General features: G+C 36.8%; 1 protein-coding gene across 6 annotated transcripts in view; it reads right to left on the minus strand.

Annotated features, from left to right (window-relative positions):
• Positions 1–20,920, minus strand: part of LOC120533821 (protein mono-ADP-ribosyltransferase PARP12-like) — a 71,622-nt gene that overhangs the window by 30,729 nt on the left and 19,973 nt on the right. For all 6 annotated transcript variants that reach the window (XM_039760834.1, XM_039760831.1, XM_039760833.1 and 3 more), the window contains exons 3-8: positions 19,035–19,170; positions 15,573–15,834; positions 14,809–14,892; positions 9,495–9,621; positions 3,451–3,619; positions 1,346–1,466 (exon numbers count right to left, since the gene is read on the minus strand). In XM_039760834.1, the coding sequence (XP_039616768.1) occupies positions 1,346–1,466; positions 3,451–3,619; positions 9,495–9,621; positions 14,809–14,892; positions 15,573–15,834; positions 19,035–19,170 (899 nt within the window). The remainder of the gene's footprint in view (positions 1–1,345; positions 1,467–3,450; positions 3,620–9,494; positions 9,622–14,808; positions 14,893–15,572; positions 15,835–19,034; positions 19,171–20,920) is intronic.

Consider the following 20,920-nt stretch of genomic DNA (forward strand, 5'->3'; position numbering starts at 1 on the left):
TAAAAGGCACTGATATTATGAAAATTAGTTAATGGTAAATACTGTATGTTATGAAGTGCCTGTACAGACTGCTCAGTGGGATCAGCACAACCCAGGCTGATTTGGAGGACAATACGCTAGCAAGCATCTTTCATACCAAAAGCTGCTATCTGAGTGAATATAAAGTCAAACTCAAAAGGATCATTTATAGTATGTCAGGAAAATGTTGGTGTCTTACAGTAATTTTTATTACATTGCTTTAAATAGCAGTACTAAAGGCTTGACTGCAAAAAAGATGTTCTGAATAGACCTGCTGTAACATGGGAGGGAGGCTGCAAGCTAAGCATTTTGTAACTTTGTAATAATGTCATAGACAAATTACTATAATATGGAAACTGCAAATAACAGAAGAAAATACCTGAAATAACAATGAATATCAATTATAGGACATGAATTTTCCACTATGTCATCACAAAATGTGTGAAAGTAGCAAATACCTCTATGAATACCTGCAGCAAGCGACTGCAAGTATTTTACAGTTCTTATTTACAAATTATTGGTTTTAACACACAAATTAGCTTTAACACATTTTCTACTCCCAACTAACCGTGAATTTGCAGACAAAAAAAAAACAAAAACAGTTCAACGTTAACATCTGGATTCGCTCTTTAAAGTCAATGGTGTTTTAGATAAGCAAGACACAAGTTCTGAGGTAAGGTAGTACTTACTAATCACGGAGCTGGAGAGTGATGACATGTTGCAGGTTGATCAATACATGTATAGAAGACCTAAACCTGTAATCCAGTTGCCAAGCGTGGAGTGTAGCACTGCCTCCAGTTTTATTTACAGAGTACTAATTAATGACATCACCAGCAGTAATGAAAACAACGGTACAAATAAGCAGACAAAATGCAAGCAAAATCCTTTCATTGTCTGCTTTTGTGCATTAAAAGAGAAGAGGGTTATAAATGAGACTGTACACTGGAGATATTTTAGTACCAGTAATTCCAAATAAAGATTGTTGGATTGCCAAGCAGGATTTCAAGTTCAGAACTTTGTTTTAATTCTTTTAAGATTTTATTAATTTCAAAGTATCAATACAAGCCTATATTACACAGCTCACTTTCGTTGAGTGCTTTATTATCTTATTTCAAATTGTTCTTCTATATCTTACCCTTCTAGCACTGTCTTAACTCTTTGAAACTTGTTTCTTTCAAAAAGTTTCAAAGCAGCAGGAAGTGTCATTATTTTTCTTCTGCAGTAAATATAACAAGCAATTTACTAATGCCATTACTAGGAAAGAGATCAAGGGTTATAACTGTTAGCTAATTTCTTTAGTCTGTGAGCCATTTATTTTAAAAAGTACCTTTAAAACTGATGATGTACTGCCGATGTCCTTTTGACACTTCAATTTCACCCATGTTCTCTCCAAGAAATGCTTCTTCCAGCTCTTTCGATGTCAATGAATGAACTTTTTGTTTTTCATCCTAACAAGAGCAATGAGAAGACGGTTTAGAATGTTTTATTTAAATGATTGTGCACATACAGATCTAAATTCTATAGACACTATTTTAGTCAACTTCAGAGTTGTGGGAAGACAGTTGCTTTTGGAACACGACTGGACAAAAAGTTGACTGGACTGGAAATTCTCATGTGGAAGGAAAGCCTCCCAACCTATATACATACATACTGTACATATGTGGGTAAAACCTGCAAACTACATATTTACTGCACGAGACCAAGTACTGAAAGTGAGCAGTACATGCAAGAACGTACTCAAATGTGACACTCATAAAACAATTCTGTAGGAAGCAGTGGGAAAGAATTTCTCCAAGTTGATATAGGAGACTGATAGAAAATGATGACAAATACTTCCAAGAAAATATTTCTGTCAAAGTGGGCAATAGCAGCTATCGAAGGCAGGCTGTACTTATTTTTTCCACAAATTATATTTCTAAACTTTTTTTGTTTAAAATGATTGCAAAGAATAATTTTTCATTACTATCCTTTCATGTGCCTTTTTCCTTTGAAAAGGTCCTTAAGTATGCCAAAAAATGGTATAGGAATAAAAAGAAAAAAAATCTTTTTTTTTTTTTCTTTGACTGGTACATTTTTTTCATTTCTACATGTGATGAGTATATAAAGAGTTTAGGCATATACTCAAAAGGAGAATTCAAAAAGCCAATGACTCTACACAGTACATGTGGCACAGCAAGCTACCATGAAAACTGGGCATATTAGGTTTCAAATAAAATGTTAATGAATTTTGAGTAATTAGTAGGGACATTTAAAAGTATCAGTAATAGAGATCAATGTGGCTTTTTATTTACTTATTTTTTTAAACAGCATGCTTTCTAAAAACAAAAAGCATAATTTATGTCCATTCAGACATCATGGTTTATCAAAATGACAGAATTGCCCACATCTAAAGTCAAAGAATAAAATAATTTATATACATTTATAATTTAAATATTTTTTCTTTATATATATATATATATATATATATATATACACACACAGTCGACCCTTGACATACGACCAGCCTGACATGCGAACAACTTGATTAACAACCAAAATTTTTGTTTTGATTTACGACCAACATGTTGCGTTATGACCCGAATGCGGTCACGTGCATCCGCTTGTGCGATTGTAAACAAACGGCTGAAAGCGTTCGTAAGCGTCAGTCGGAGCCCAGATACATGTGTTTGTGGACGTAATTTCAGTCAGTGCAGTGATTTGTCTATATATATATAATTCACTAAGACCATGGCAAGCAAGACGCATAATTGCTAAGGAAGGAAGAGAAGGTAATGAAGGTAAAGAAAGCAATTGTTAAGGGATGTTAGCTAGCGGGCTGGCGCGGCACATGATGATGTCATCAGACTGAATCAGCACCGGCTTGCTTTGGAGTGTATTAATACAGCAGTTCACAACACGGCCAGCTTTGAACTGAGTGCTCGACTACTGTCATTATTAACTTGAGAAACAGCGATCACAATCGAAATGAAGAAGGAAATTGTGCGGAAATATGAGAGTGGCGTTCGTGACTGATCTCGCTAATATGTATAGCATGTCGAAATCCACCATCTCAACAATTTTACAAAGAAAAGATTTGCATAAGGAGGCTCCTTCTAAACAATAACCACCTTCCGTTTCATTCTCCTCCTCCTCCTCCCTTCCTGCAGCCCAAAGATGTCAAATTAAATGGTGAGTACAGTATGAAATTGTTGTTTCTGGTAGGCTAGGCACTTTTTATAACTTTTTGGTTAGTACATTAAAAATTATTGGTGTTTTGGTAAATTATGCGCATTATACAACCCTTTTTTATTATGAAAATGTTATGTAAGTGTTGCTGTAGGAGGTTCGGAGCGCATTATGGGTATTTCCATTATTTCTTATGGGAAAAATAGTCTTGACTTACAACCAACATATATATATAATTTATATTACACAGACATTTTTTTCACTTACTGTTTTTCCATATTCAGTCCATCTCCCTTTACTACTCTTATAATACCAGATCCACTCTGTTGTCAGGATATAGTGTGGTGGTTTAGTTACTGAAGATGGTGTGGAAAGGCGTCTGACTGGACATGAATCACACTTCATATTCATAAAGTCCACTTGTGGAGAACCGTCACTGCAAGTAGAAACAGCTACTTTCATTTTTCAGAAGTGCTAGCAGCATATTTTATAAATCTATTAATCTTTTATGTAAAAGTTATGTATGCAACTTCACAGTAAGTATCATTGTAAGGTGCTTTATAAAACAACCAAAAGTACAGAACATTTTCAACAGTACCTGTAACTAAGGTCACACAATATAGTAGCTCTTTTCCCCCTACTAAACAGCTATAACGTTTACAATCACATCAGTTTGCTTCAAAGACACTCAAATGTATTTTTTTTTATTTTCACAAATGTGAGAATTACTTTTAAAGAAAGATTCTTTACTAAATCCTGTCACTTGAAAAAAATACAACTGTAGTTAACTTACTTTAGTGCAGCACTCTATTATCTCACATACCTATAAAACATTTTGAACCATCTGTTCAAATATGCTGAATTACTATACTAAAATATGATTGTTTTACTTGCAATATTTTCTCATATCTCTCTATTATAAAAAAAAAAAATCTTGGAAGGGAGATGAGATGTGATCTTCTCGGAAGAAAATTTGACGTCCCACGAGAGACACTTTAACGTCACACAAGATAAGGCAGCGGGACAACATTTAAAACAAGTTCACGGACATCTAACCTAGCAGTTGTTGGAATGCCTTTGGCAGACACGCTTCATGTGCTCCCAGCTCTTAAAACAACGACAAGCAACAAGCAGAACATGCAGCTCGCCAGCAGATGATCCGACTGCTACTTCTTAGCATGCATTCAGCCAAACCCCCCTACACCCCCGTTCACAACGTGAGCAGCAGAGACGCGAAGTGGCAAAAGGACAGCTGCTGTACAGGCTTTTAAATGATCGACACACAGCATGACAAGCAGAATATGCAGCTCAACAGCAGCAACAAGCCAGCAGCTGATCCAACCGCTTCTCCTCAGCGTGCGTTCAGCCACCCCCTTTCACAACGCGAGCAGCGTTATACGTCCTGCAAGAAAGAGATTTAACCACGCCCGGGGCCGGAAATAAAGGACAAGTACGGCATTGTTTTCACAAAAGTTTTAAAGAAAAAGTGAAAATAATGCATATGTAACAATTCCCAAGAAAATAACAATCTCTTTAAATTGTATATCCGGTAAACCAAACCTGGGGGTGGGCAAGTGAAGCAAGCAGGGGGGCAGAAGCCCCCTAGTTATATTATATAATCCTAATACTGTATCTTTTTGATTACTATTTTTATTTTACATTTTTTTTACCTTTTGTTTTGAGTTCATTTAATAATAATCTTTTATTTATTTGTGTTGAATTATTCATTTTGTGGCAAGTTTAAACCATACAGCTGGGCGGCTTCCATACATAACTTCACTTTGAAGTGAAAAGAGGCTGCCTAAGGTTTGGCTGCTCTCTATTAGGTAAACAGTTGGTGTGAAATTCTTTATGATCTTATTGCCTAAGGAACTGGTCTGGAGATGACATGGTTAAATGTCCACAGCTTTCAGTGTTTCAAGAAACAAGAACAAAGTATGACTTTTAAAACTCCTAGATGATAAACAGTCCAATTTATCTAGTGAGAAGACAAAAAATATTAATTTAGTTTCAGTGCAGCCTACCTCACATAAATAGCCAAACTAGATGCCATTATAGTCTATTGGCATGAGCAGTTATTTAGAAATGTTCTTAAAGAAGAGCTATGATGTTTGCATCATGCAAAAACGAGCTAAATCACCAAGGGGTGCAAAAGATCATATTACAGACACTGTTTCAGTCTTCTAGTATCCTGCAGAAAAATAACCTCCTCCATTGCACCCACCCCAACATGCAAGGAGCAATTAGCATTTGACAAAGAGAGTTCAAGAAAAGACATCCCATTTAATAGACTGAAAATCAAAAACAGCATGTCTGTTCAAGTGACATGGCAAATCAAATATCAGAGTATTTCTTATGCCTACATTAAAGTAAAGGATGAATTCTATTTCTATGTCATTGTTTTAGGTGCATTCTTCCATATAAACAGTTAATCCTCTGTTATTCCACAAAGTTTTTTATAAAGAAAAAACCCCACAAGCACACTGTGGGACAGCTGTTCTGTATATACCTGGACTAGTGTGTGTTTCATTCAATTCAGGCAAGGACTTTTGACAGGTAATATACAACAATGCATAATTATTTTTGCGTTTTCAGTTTTTACATACACAGCAGTCCCAAGGTTCAGCAAACTCACCTCACCTCCATTTGCCGGCCCCACCCTATAAATTCCTTCCACATTATACTGTTAGCATTCTAATGTCACACCTCTGCTTGTCATTGTCTCTCTGCATGCAGGCAAATGATAAGAAACTCAAAGCCATTCAACTTTTTTATGGCTAACCAAATCAGCAGAACTTTGAAGGAAAGCAGTTCAAGCATTTCAGTCTTTTTTTTTTTAAATAATCACATACTCTTCTATAAATAATGTATTTCATCATATAATTAAGCACTGTAACTTTGTAATAAATGATGCAGAAGCACAAAAAAAAAATAGAACCAAGACCTACATATTAACATGTTAAAATCTATTTTCCATTTCCATCTTTCTGCATTTTGTCCAATAAATGTATGCCTTCATACTGGCATTGTCTTTAAATCCTGGCTGTGTAAGCATTTAAAATGATGACATTTTAATGATCAGATGAGGGTGCAAATAGTGAGTTCGACAGAATCATGTAATTCTTTTTATTCTTTTACTCATCAGCAGTTATGATAGAGCCTGTCACCTGTTTATCCTAATGGGATCATCTTATTAAATAATAAAACTTTTTACAATTTAAATACACCACAACTGATTAGACAATTGGAATTCTTTTTACCAATAATCCTATATTTTAAAGGTTAATATAAACCTTTGGACTAGCTCTCGTAAACATACATTAACAAGATTATAGAAAACTCTGTATAACTCAAATGTTTCTCACTAGTGTCATGCAATATAGGAACTTGGCTGTGTCTTTTTCAGTGTAGTTTAACACAAAAGCTGATCTGCAGTTCTTATTGTACCTAGTGACAAAACAATTCGTGAAAAAATGTTAAGGAAGGAACAAATTTTAGACATGAAATTATACAAAGCAATCCAAAATATTTTTGTGAGGTTGCAAATTAGAGGGTAAGCAGTACTTGTATTTCTATGGACAGTGCAAATTGTTGCTATGTATGAATCTTTAGACAGTGTAGACCACTTTGGAAAACTGTACCTAACTGATAACATTTTTGCACTATTTATGGTACATTTAAACAATATCTTTTCACTGTTTCCTTGACACTTAAGCTCTCATATTTTAACTGTTGTTAATGTAGCTGAATCTTTGGTCTCATAGAAAAAGTTCCTGGTTAGGCAAGTTAATAGAATTTAAGTGTTTTCAGTTTTAAAAAAAAAAAGACTGTATTTTCAATGGCCACAGCCAATAAGGAACAACAATGTCAAATTACCTTTCTTTCTTTATCTTTCTTTCTTTCTTTCAGTTCACATCTGTCCTCAGAAACATTAAGCAATGTATGTGCTATTAACAGATAAATAGCTTTAGGACCTACCAGGTATCTCTGTATTGGTTAGTAGTGGAGGCAATGTTTGTTTAAATGTATAATAGTTAGGACACAAAGAAAAAACAATACACAAAGGTTCATGTCTGAGCAACTGTGCAGTATAAGGTAAACGTTTACAGCAGATGATCATAACAATACACTAAAATGAAAGTATGCTGCTGGTATTAGTTTTTTTTTGTCATAACCTTATTATCACATACAGCATAATAAACTTTTTGTTTGTATGGAATCTTTTTTTTTTTATTTGGTAAAAAAACAAACCTGGAACATGCAGGTCTGTGAGAAATGAATTCTTTAAAAATTGCAGCTCTACTGAAATCAATTACTGCACTCTCCTTCATTTCCCGTAATACATATTAAAATAACAAATAAGACCCAAAAGTAGAAATGCACTTGGATAGCTTTGAATGTTGGTTTACAGTCTCTATTAAAAGACTGAAGGAAGGCACATTAACTGCACAATGTTGTAGTGTTGTGTTCATGTGTGTCCTCTACAGAGAAATACAGGTCATTATTATAGGCACGGCAGCAGAATAATTTCTGCTGTTCATAAGTGAGCTTCAGATCTGCAAAGGGCATATGCTCTCCATGACTTGGAGTTCTTTCTGAAAAAGATAGGTTATTCCATGCATTTATCTTTTATGTGCACAGACAGTTGGATTATTTTCTTATTTGTAAATAACATATTCAGCTTCTTCCAAGGTCATTGCACAGAACTGAATGCATCTAATAATTTATGGAAAAAGAGAAAAACTTAACTTGTGTTGGCACAACACTGATGAATACATCAAAGAAATGTTATTAGCAAAATACCTTTGAGATATTTCAGTATATTGTTTTTAGCATGCTTGCTTCTGATCTCAACATTAACACCAACAACCAGAAACTGGGATATACTGGAGTATGGGAAGGGTTCTGGAATTTCTCAAGGTAGGATTTTAGATTAGATAATATAAATTTTATTAATCCCAAATCGAAATTTAAAGTACATATTTTTCATCTTGTGGTTTAATTTGTTAATTTTTCTTTCATGTAGTGTTTCATGGTGGCACAGTGGCTAGTGCTATCTATCAACATCAAGGACTCAGAATTGAATGGCGCCATAATCACTGTCTGAGAGGCCAAAACGATCTCCTTATCTCTTTGTGGGCATTCTCTGGCTATTGCTGTTTCCATCCACATTTCAATGACATGTATTATGACGGATTGGCATCCCATCATGGCACGGTGGCGCATTGGTAGCGCTGCTGCCTCACAATTAGGAGACCCGGGTTCGCTTCCTGGGTCCTCCCTGCATGGAGTTTGCATGTTCTCCCTGTGTCTGTGTGGGTTTCCTCCGGGTGCTCCGGTTTCCTCCCACAGTCCAAAGACATACAGGTTAGGTGGATTGGCGATCCCAAATTGTCCCAAGTGTGTGTAGTTGGAGTGTGTGTGCCCTGCCCGGGGTTTGTTTCCTGCCTTGCACCCTGTGTTGGCTGGGATTGGCTCCAGCAGACCCCTGTGACCCTGTAGTTAGGATATAGCTGGCTGAATGATGGATGGATGTCCTGTGCTGCTGAAACATGTTCTGGCTTCCTGTGACATTGTACTAAACAGGTTAAGAAGGTGGATGGACTGATTGATTTATCTTATTACTCTAACACAAAATATATTAATGCTGAAAACATTCTCTCTCTTCAATGTTAGGAGTACTCTTCTGAAAATTACAGTGGCAGTACTGTGCATCACTGAGACAATTGTATGTTGAAGCCTTTTGTTTTTTGTTTTAAGCCAAGTTGTAAATGACGTTATCTATTTCTGAATGGCTAATATATTAGTACATTTATTATCTTTTTAGAATAATAAGCTATTTGAAAATGCAAACCATGGTACAAAAATACATCCTGCCTTGCGCCCTGTGTTGGCTGGGATTGGCTCCAGCAGACCCCCATGACCCTGTAGTTAGGATATAGCGGGTTGGATAATGGATGGATGGTACAACAATATGCTGTTGGTTTGTTAAATGTTTAAAAATGTTTATCTCACCAATTAGCCTTTTGCTATGCACATTTTTAATAAAGTTTTATGTATTATTTATAAGATTTAAAATTGGCTATCAATCCTAATTATATCAGTATTAGTCACTGTGACAAGAAACCTGGGTTCAAATCTTGATCAAAGCACTGGAAAAAAACCTTAACAAACATTTTTATTTTTATTTAAATAATAAGGTATCTGTTGAATTTTCTGGACCTGTACTCATGGTCAGTATTAGCTCACATTTTATGAAGACTGTATACATAGCACTTAAATTACACATCAGCAGTACATCCTAAGAATACCTTCTGTTATTTTCTGGGTTACAATAAGCCATTTCAATATCTTCCATGTTTGGAAGGTCTTTCCATGCTGACCCATCATAAACTTCCCACTTGTAAGGCAAATGGAAATGGACTCGAATGCAATTCTCTGGAAAGACAATGAACTTTGTGTTAATAAAGATTGAAAAAGGTGCAAGAAATCTTACCAACAAATATGCTTTACTTTTTCTGCTTGACAGTCAAACTTGATATCAGAACAGCTTTTAAATCCTCCTGCAGGACAGAAAATTCACTACCAATCCACAACATTAAAAAGTTAATTTTAATATTGACATTTCTTTAGAAAGATTAAAATAAACTGTAGAAAAATTACAATTGAAGATGAACAAAATGACTGATTCAAAGATAAATGCTATAATTAGCCAAGACAATGAAATTGTTATCCAGAAGTGGTTGAAGAAAAAAAAATGCATTAGTTGCCACCTCTGACGACACTCTGCGGTTGTCAATACTCTTAATTAAATTTTCCAAGCACTGATGAAATCATGTGGAGCTATGCACTGCACACATTGGCAATTGCCACAAACATGCAGATAAGATGAGTTGGGAAAGCGTAAGACATATTGTACTGGATCAATTCTGTGAAATTGGCAACTCTCACATCCACAGTGCCCATCAAGAACTTGAGCTTTATGGCCTTGCTAAACATGTCTTCTTTCAGGCTCACCAAACTTTGTTCCATTCACTTTACTTCTGCAGAGCCTTTATTTGCACAAACCAGCACACCCCATTTCTCTGTGTGGTCACTTGTCAGTGCTGTGACAAAAAAGGAATGCAGTGCATATAATGTACCACTTGCTACAGCATGCATCAGTAAATAAAAAAAGACATGTAATTTAATTTTTTTTTAAAGTGTCACCAAATTTCAATCAAAACATTTTTAAGATTTTGGTGTATTTATTTTTCTAGTGTGGGTTCCTTTTTTTACCTCTAAATACTGATATATTGAAATCTCCTTTCTTAGTGGATACCTACTGCCCTAATTGTACCATGTTGCCAAATTCCAGCTTTTTAGCTAAATGGAAAATAGTGTTTTAACGATGAGTGAGTGAATTTTGCATTATATATATATATATATAGAGATATATATATATATATATAGTGATAGACTGCTGGGACGTCCTTTTGAAGAGAGGGCCAGGGGAGTGGACATATCACCAGCAGTTCCTCTCCCGGGACACGAGAGGGCAGCCCCCCTGGTTTACATCGGGGCCACAGGACTGGAGCTTAGAAGCGCCATCCTGCGCAAGCCCTTGGCCACCACCAGGGGGTGCCTGGACAGTTCCGGAGCTGTGGTCTACAGCACTTCCGCCACACCCAGAAATGCTATCAGTAGAGGAACCGGATTCCCTTGCAGCACTTCCGCCACACCCGGAAGTGCTGCTGGAACTTGATCAAGGAGCACCTGGAGCACTTCAGGGTGTGGTATAAAAGAGGCCACCTCACTCCAGCAAGCGAGCCGGAGTCGGGTGGAAGTAGACGGAGCTTGTGAGTGTAGAGTGGAGGTGGCAGAAGAAAGGACTGAGTGTGGGCATATTGGAGCACTGTGTTGTGTGCAAAACATTTATATTAATAAACGTGTGTGTTCCAGACATTGTTGGTCTGTGTGTCTGTCTGTAGCCGGGCTGATCTTACTATATACTGTATATATATATATATATATATATATATATATATATATATATATACACACACACACACACATACAGTGCATCCGGAAAGGAAAGTATTCACAGCGCATCACTTTTTCCACATTTTGTTATGTTACAGCCTTTTTCCAAAATGGATTAAATTCATTTTTTTCCTCAGAATTCTACATACAACACCCCATAATAACCGCATATTGTTCATTAGTGTAATGCATCTGATTGTAATTAACTTGTAACAATATAATGGTAGAGGGAACAGCCATAGTATTCCAAATACCATAACTGCTTTAGCGTTGTTACTCTCACTTCTTCTTCTTCGTCTTTCAGCTCCTCTTGTTAGGAGTTGCCACAGCAGATCATCTTTTTCAATATTTCTCTCACTGCACCACTCAGAGTATTTATATCACTGTATCTGAGTGTGAATCACAGCACCAGCTGATCGGAAAGAGAATTATCGGTATACAGCATTAAGCACACGCTGTCTCTGCCACGGCAAAACGTTTCAAAGCTTTTCCTGTACAGACCTCGCGGTTCAGAAACAGAAACAATATCATTTATAAGGTGAAATTCAGCAAAATATATTTATTAAATTATAAAGATAAAACTTTAACTTCATTTAAATAATCTATATTCTTCACTGGGAGTGTCGTTAAGGATAGAATAATTAAATATGTACTACAAAGATATTTCAATGTTCTTTAAACGTTTTGAAGAATCGGTGCTAAGCTTACAGATGGCTTAACGTCTATTACAGAGCTGATTGTATGGCGATCGGTTACTTGGGGAAAGAAAAGCACTGACTGCAGTGACGGCTACGCCAATATATATTGAATATAAAACAGAAAGAGAAAATAACAACACAGCTAAAAACACAGCGACAAATTTCGGCAAAAGTTAAATGCTTGTGTCATGAGCACGAGGCGGCTATGCAGTGTCCAGCGGAAGTAGCCATCCACTGTGCATAAGCTACCTTACTGACGGGCGGGCGAAGGAGCCACCGATTCTTCCTCTGCCCAGTGCCACCACTATCCTAGAGCTGCCCCTGATTGTACTGCTGCAATAAATTATTTCATCGAAGTGAAACACATGTTTAATAATGTGCTTTAACTCCTATCATCATGAAAATGATATCACGTATACATCTCAGTATTTTAGTTATTCAGAGAACTGTAATACTACGAATGTAATTGATTCTGTGTCCAGTTGGAGGAAGAGAGCCGGTTTAAAAAGCAAGTAGTGATTCACACACATAAAGCACATAGAAGATCAAATACAAAACAAAGCATTTAACGTGCTACTTTAATTACGATGTGATTTGAGAAACTGGTTAATTAAACGATTTTAAGATGAAGTTTATGATGTTCTACTTTAATGACAAAATAAACTACGTGATTAAAGTGGAAATGTCGAGATTGAAGTTGACATTTCGTGCTTTTTCCTCACTGTGTGCCTTTTTTCTCTGTACCCTAATAAGCTTTCATATGACACTCAGACAGTGGGCTTACAACTCGGCTTTTCACGGCAACTTTGATATGTGACTTCTTTTTTATTTCTGGCACTGTGCGATTTGTGAATGTGAGCTTTCAAGTTTCTCCAAAACGCTATGTCACTCGATCAACTTCCTTTTGTTGATTATACCACGGTTTATTTGAACAAATAGTATGTTTTTCATTTGCCTCCACTTGGTATTCGCTGAAATTCTTATATTTTCCCCTGTGCTTTTCCCATTGTCTTTTCACAGAAGGCTGTGCTTAAGGGCGATTTATGTTAATTTGCATATTCAAATAGGCGTAATTCTGGGAGGATTTAGGGTGTTACATAATGCGCGTGCACGAGCGTTAGTTTTCACGCTGATCGGGATTTATGTAGCGGAAGAACGTGGAAGTTGGAGTACGCACAGATTCCTGCATCTGGATTTTTCTGTGCGTAAACACATTTCGGCTTTTGTGCTTACGCCATGTTATAGTGCGAGTTCTACGCACGCCATTATACATGAGGCCCCAGGACTCTTCCTAGAGCTGGCCGGCCATCTAAACTGAGCGATCGGGGGAGAATGACCTTAGTCAGGGAGGTGACCAAGAACCCGATGGTCACTCTGTCAGAGCTCCAGAGGTCCTCTGTGGAGAGAGGAGAACCTTTCAGAAGGACAACCATCTCTGCAGCAATCTACCAATCAGGCCTGTATGGTAGAGTGGCCAGACGGAAGCCACTGCTTAGTAAAAGGCACATGGCAGCCCATCTGGTGTTTGCCAAAAGGCACCTGAAGGACTCTCAGACCATGAGAAACAAAATTCTCTGGTCTGATGAGACAAAGGTTCTCTGGTGTGAATGCCAGGCGTCACGTTTGGAGGTAACCAGGCACCGTTTATCACCAGGCCAATACCATCCCTACAGTGAAGCATGGTGGTGGCAGCATCATGCTGTGGGGATGTTTTTCAGCGGCAGGAACTGGGAGACTAGTCAGGATAAAGGGAACGATGACTGCAGCAATCTACAAAGACATCCTGGATGAAAACCTGTTCCAGAGCGCTCTTGACCTCAGACTGGGGCAACAGTTCGTCTTTAAGCAGGACAACAACTTTAAGCACACAGCCAAGATATCAAAGGAGTGACATCAGGACAACTCTGTGAATGACCTTGAGTGGCCCAGCCAGAGCCCAGACTTGAATCCAATTGAACATCTCTGGAGAGATCTTAAAATGGCTGTGCACCGACGCTTCCCATCCTACCTGATGGAGCCAGAGAGGTGCTGCAAAGAGAAATGGGCGAAACTGGCAAGGATAGGTGTGCCAAGCTTGTGGCATCATATTTAAAAAGACTTGAGGCTGTAATTGCTGCCAAAGGTGCATCGACAAAGTATTGAGCAAGCAAGGCTGTGAATACTTATGTACATGTGATTTCTCAGTTTTTTTATTTTAAATAAATTTTAATAAATTTGCAAAAACCTCAAGTAAACTTTTTTCGCATTGTCATTATGGGGTGTTGTGTGTAGAATTCTGAGGAAAAAAATGAATTTAATCCATTTTGGAATAAGGCTGTAACATAACAAAATGTGGAAAAAGTGATGCACATACATACATACACACACACACACACATACATACAGGCTTTTGTTCCAATCTAATTGCTTCTTTAATTGCCATTAGGTGATGTTTCTAAATGTTACAGCTTAATATTGTTTCATTCTACCATGTCAGGTCATTTTTGTATTGTACTATATAGTAACCTTCCCTAAGGTATCACCCAAATGACTTGTAGTATGCAGTAGATGAGTAATTCTGTCTTACACTTTTTTCTCTTCAGTTTCCTTCCAAATAGTTCATTAAAGCAGATAGTAAATAGCAACAATGGAGAACCACTAGTTCCTTTGTCATGTGCATCTTACTGCTAATAAGAAACTATTAAAACTGCGAATGCAGCTGTTCAAGACCAACATAAGCAATTAAGGGTGGGGAATCTTAACAAGCTTAATTAAAAATGAAACAGAAAAATGTTGCTTGGACAATAAGTGCTTTAACAGCAAGAACTGACTTCTCATTAAGAAACTGAGCTGGAACAAAAACCTGTACCTACTGAGGCACATTCCTGCTCTGGGATCTCTAAATATACAAACAAAAAATACAGACCTTGAAAGCTGCAGAGTCTTCTGAGGTAATGTAAGCAGATTTCATTATTTGATGAATTTTCTGTGGATGTCTGCTGTATTCGATCTTTTTTTTTTTTTTAAGATGTGGTGGGAAAAAAAGAAATACAGTTTCATAAGACTAATAAATTTATAACAAATACTTAGAATATTATTCTTCTATTTGTCTTTAGAAAATAAGTAATTTGTAAATATTAAAGTACATATATTTGTATCTGTGTGTACAGCTGAATGACTGCACATACTATGTCTCCCATTCATTTCTTAGTATACTTGTGCTTTATTATGTCAACAATACTACAAAATACAGTAACTCTCTGTATATAACTTTTATTTGTCTATTACCAATGCTGAAAATGCACAAACTGAAGGAAACAAAATAAAGTTAAAACAGAGCAACAGGACTGAGGAAGCAAAACAGTAAATGATGAAATAAAAAAAATACTGTACAGACTGGCAGAGCTAATAACCCTTATTTTTTTGGTTCACAACTTTGTTTTGTTGTATTCAGTGTGTAGTTTTTAATTTGTTTATTTTAATGTAATGAAGTAAGTAATGAAGATAACATATATTATATAGTTAAAACAAAAATCATTATTAATGTCGCAGTGCTGGCATTAAATTTTCCCAGTAACCCCAGAGAGTTAAAAGTCTTAACACTCATTATAAATACACTGAGATCCAGAATGACTAACATTTGTTCCAAATATTAACTCCTGATTAGGTTTTGAATCTTGTATCACTCACCATTTATGCGGTTGTTGCTGTTATTTTTTAAATCGTAAATATTTGTGTATAAAAGTGGCAAGTCATGAATAATCTCTCCACTGAGTCCCCGGTCTTCCAATAATTTACGGCCATCTGCATCTATGCCGTGTAGCCTCTTGCATTTGGAGCCAAATATGCAGTCGCCTTGAACAAAATGGTGGCAGATGTGAAGTTTGGTACAACTTGCCTTGAAGGTGCAGGCTCCATATGGCCCTGTTCCTTTGTTATAGTGAACACACACCTATAATACAGAATTCAAAAGTCAGACAGTTTAGTGGGAAAGGGTGACCTGATGGAATAAAAGGATGGAAAAACTGCTGAACATAAAAAATGATAGATAGATACTTTATTAATCCCAATGGGAAATTCACATACTCCAGCAGCAGCATACTGATAAAAAAACAATATTAAATTAAAGAGTGATAAAAATGCAGGTATAACAGACAATAACCTTGTATAATGTTAATGTTCCCCCCCACCTGGGGTGGAATTGAAGAGTCATATTGTGTGGGAGAGGAATGATCTCCTCAGTCTGTCAGTGGAGCAGGACAGTGACAGCAGTCTGTCGCTGAAGCTGCTCCTCTGTCTGGAGATGATCCTGTTCAGTGGATGCAGTGGTTTCTCCGTGATTGGCAGGAGCCTGCTCAGCGCCCGTTGCTCCGCCATGGATGTCAAACTGTCCAGCTCTGTGCCTACAATAAAGCCTGCCTTCCTCACCAGGTTGTCCAGGCGTGAGGCGTCCTTCTTTATGCTGCCTCCCTAGCACATCACCGTGTAGAAGAGGGCACTCACCACAACTGTCTGATAGAACATCTGCAGCATCTTATACATATATATATATATATATATATATATATATATATACACACACACACACATACATATTATATATACACATATATATATTATACTGTATATATATATTTTATATTGTTATTGTTAATAAATATATATGTATATATATTAACAATAACATAATATATACAGTAATATATATATAAAAACATGATGCACATAAGAATTCTATTTTACACTGCCAATGATTTATCTATAACATTTTGGCATATGTGACCAATAGAATCACATAAACCAGGAGTCTCAGAGCACCAAGACAGTTGATCTTTGCTGTTTCAAGCAATTTTAAAAGGGAAACCGCTTAAATAACTGAACATGTTATTAGTTTCACATATCAACATTGACAAGATACAGCAGTGAAGTATGAAACTTCAGTCTGTAAGATATTTCACCAGGGTATTTATGTTGTACTAACTGAAATGGATTCATTTGTCTGAGCTTAAGTTTCAGTTGTCGGTGTTTCTCAAATGATACATACATGACATTGAAGCAACCATCATTTAAAACATCCTCATTTGCAATGTTACCTGTGGTTTATAAATTTCATTTTTTAAGTGAAAATATGCAAAGATAATTAACAAGAAAGTAAATTCTTACAAGTAAACTAATAAACGCCATTAAGGTGCTGAGCTCTGACAGTTATAACATTACATTGATCCACCTGTTTTTAATAATGTTTATTGTAGTATGAGCAGTGGGGTTTACTGTCAGCATATTTTCATACAAAAGTTAATCACCCTCTCAGGATTATTTCCGAATCTATGGAAAGATAGCTGAAACTTAATCAAAGACATTAATTACCAAATGGGCCTGGTGGCCTAGTGGCTGGCATTGCTACCTAATGGATATAGTGTTCTGGGTTTAAATCCATTATCTGGTTGCTGTCTGCTGCTAATCTGTTCAAAGTCAATGCCTTGCTGCAGGTTAGGTGATTTTAGCATACAACTGCTGAACCGTTAATGTTAATGAACCACATCAAATATCACTACTGGCAATGTGAAGCAGATTCCACACAAAAAAAGGCAGCAACTTATTATCTATGTGTAAGTTGTTCTAAGCATGTACAATAAATATATAATAAAGCCAGCACAGCAAAGTTGTGCAGTGGTCAGTCTTACAGCCTCACAACTGTAGACTCCTGGGTTTCAATCAGGTTGCCTGTATTAATATAGTATGTTTCCGACCCATACATCTTCACAGATGCTCTCAGAGTGCACAGATCCCAAAAATGTGCAGGTTAGGTCAACTGTAAATTAGCCCTGTGCGAATGTGTTCGTATGGCTTTTGTAACTCAAAATTAGGAGAGCAAATAGAAAATTGATGAATGGGATTTATACCTTTACATAGTGGTGCACTTGAGACATAAATAAAACAATAAATGGAGAACTGGACAAAAGGCATATGCATCTGCATTTTTTACTGCTTCTAAAAGTTGCAATAGTTCAAACGTTCAATTTTCTCCCAGTGAGGCACTGTTCATTTCACAACAACTTAAGCATAAACTGACTGAGTGTTGCTACTTTTGCCTGTGAAAAACAGCCATTGTGAAGTGGATGGTCTGCTGCAGAATCTAGCAGGCAAGTTTAATGGTAAGATCACCGATATCTGAGTCTGTCCAGTTTTCATACTTTTATTCAATAAGCAACTTTGAAAAACAAGTAAACAGACTTTCATGACTGTTTCTGAAATCTATTAAGGCAGTTGTAGATTTCTGTTCAAGATCACCTAAGCCTTGAAAAATGTCATCACATTTTCTGAATTGGGGATTAACCACAGCACAAAGCAGTGTTGTGAAAAACTGAAAAAACTGAAAGAAAAAAAGGATATAATAGTAAAAGTGGTTCTGATAGAAATACCAACAAATGTTTTTGCATGCTGGACGCTATTCTTATCAACTGACCAGCATACTCTAGAAATGCCCCAGTGAAATCCCAAGTGCTTTGATCATACAGCACTAAATATCACCTCCCGGGTGTGCTCACATCATACATCACACTGAAGCAATAATTTCCCCTGTGAAGTCACAATCGATTCAAAGCAATAAGAACTCCCGATCATACTGCACTTTGCAACACACCACTCTTCGATAGCTGCATCAAAGCAATTATTTCCCCCATGAGGTCACAACTGCTTCGCTCTTCAAAGCAAGTGGGGGGCCCTGCTGTGCTGTACCATGCACTGCATTGAGGCAGTAAGTGGGGTCCACTGTGAACTGCCGAGCATGCCTCAATTCACACCACATCGTTCTTCTTTACATGTCACATATTTTGTATAAAGGTTACAGTTCCTGTTGTGCAGTGGAAACACAACACACAAAATTGGCCAGGGACCACAAGTGACTCAATACAGTACCTACATTGTGCAAGAACTCTTTGTTTCCTGAAACAGAAGTTCCTGAAGTGGGGAAGTGCCTATAGTAATGTCCACTAATACAACTAAAACACAATGCAGTTAACTAATTCAAAACAATTAAGTTATGTACGCTTCACAGTCATGGAAGATCATGTGTTCTGAGACATGTTAACCTAACTATGTAACCGACATTTTTTTGTAATCACTTTTTAGACAAATATTTTTTTTTTTTACCTCTGGGAGGAGGGATGGATCATTCTGAAGCAATAGAAGAAAAAGTTCATCTTCATGCAGTTCAGTGAGATGATACGCTTTCAGCACATTGTAGTTGTGATCTGAACTGAGGTCATGTGAATATCTACACTGCTTCCTAGAGTGAGAATAGAACACACTAATTAGACACCATTGACCAAAGACATTACAATAACAAATTGTAAAAGAAATGTTTACATGCAATTTTCTGATAAATCACACATTAACAAAAAAATTATGTTCCTGTTACTTTGATTGATGTTAAAAATATTAACTGAATAATTATAAACAAAAGGTGACTGATACATACAGTAATCCCTCGCTATATCGCGCTTCGACTTTCGCGGCTTCACTCTATCGCGGATTTTATATGTAAGCATAACTAAGTATATAACGCGGATTTTTCGCTGCTTCGCGGGTTCTGCGGACAATGTGTCTTTTTACTTCCTGTACATCATGCTTCCTCAGTTGGTTTGCCCAGTTGATTTCATACAAGGGACGCTATTGGCGGATGACTGAGAAGCTAACCAATCAGAGCACACAGTTAAGTTCCTGTGTGCTGAATGCGGTGTTAACCAGGAAGTCTCGTCTCGCTCATTCAGCATCAACGTGTTTCGCTGTGTAAAAAGTTAACTTTTGTGCTCTTTTGTGTTTATCTTTGTGCATAGTCAAGTCCTTCATTATGGCTCCAAAACGATCTGCTCCTGCTACTGCTTCAGGGGCCTTGCTTAAGCGCCAATGGAAGATGTTAACGATTGGTGAAAAGGTAAATGTTTTGGATATGTTGAAGGAAGGGAAAAGCTACACCGCTGTAGGACGCCATTACAGCATCAATGAGGCAACGATTCTTTTATTTAAAAAGTAGGAAAGGAATATAAGATCTACGGCCACAGTGTCCTTTAACCAGGGAGCAAAACAAGTTGTAAGTGGATGTAATAAGACAGTAATCTGGATGGAATCTGCTTTAGGGATTTGGATTGAAGACTGCCAGAAGAAGAACAACGGCAGGGCTGTAACGCTCTCCTTTGTTGTGCAGTAAAACTAAACTCATTGTTATCGGACAAGTCATTGTGTCATTGTTGGTGAGTAACCATAATTAATTTTCTACTTACAGTACTTAGTACATGTACGTACGTTTAGTGTCACTGTACACACATTTCCTGTATACAATTTTTCTTGCATTGTACATATTTATTGCTAGTGGCCTGTCTATCGTAATGGCTGTAACATATGTGATATCGGAGACACTCAATATCTTTAAAATAATATTTAGGTTTTACTGTATATAAACAGTGTGTTTACATACATAATTTCAATTAATCTTACCTAATATCTAAGAGAATACAAAGTGATTATGCTGTGTAACTGTGCAGGGAATATTTATAAACAGTGCGTGAGAGTTTATAAGGGCTTAAAATATATAAAAATAACCATACAAACATATGGTTTCTACTTCACGGATTTTCACCTATCGCGGGGGGGTCTGGAACGCAACTCCCACGATCGAGGAGGGATTACTGTACTCCTAAAAGGTCTTGCACACCTACAATAAAATTCTACTTTTTCCAAACAGGACTTGAACAAACATACGGAAAAAAAATCAAATATTACAATTAAACAAATGGATACTGTGAATCCCAAGGCTGGTTAATAAAACAGTGACACAAAATACACTTGTGCTGTTTAACTTCACAAAATATCCAGAGAGACATTTAGTTTTAGGCTTCAGCAGTACTCTCTCCATACTATATTTGATGTTTTCTTTTAAAATGTAAAGAGGAAATACAATCCCGGCTCATACTGCATGCAAAAACTATGTGATCCATAGCCCAAATTACTCTGTATATGAAAAATAGATAGCATTGTAG

This window comes from Polypterus senegalus, chromosome 8 (genome assembly GCF_016835505.1).
Source record: "Polypterus senegalus isolate Bchr_013 chromosome 8, ASM1683550v1, whole genome shotgun sequence".
NCBI classification, from domain to species: Eukaryota; Metazoa; Chordata; class Cladistia; order Polypteriformes; family Polypteridae; genus Polypterus; species Polypterus senegalus.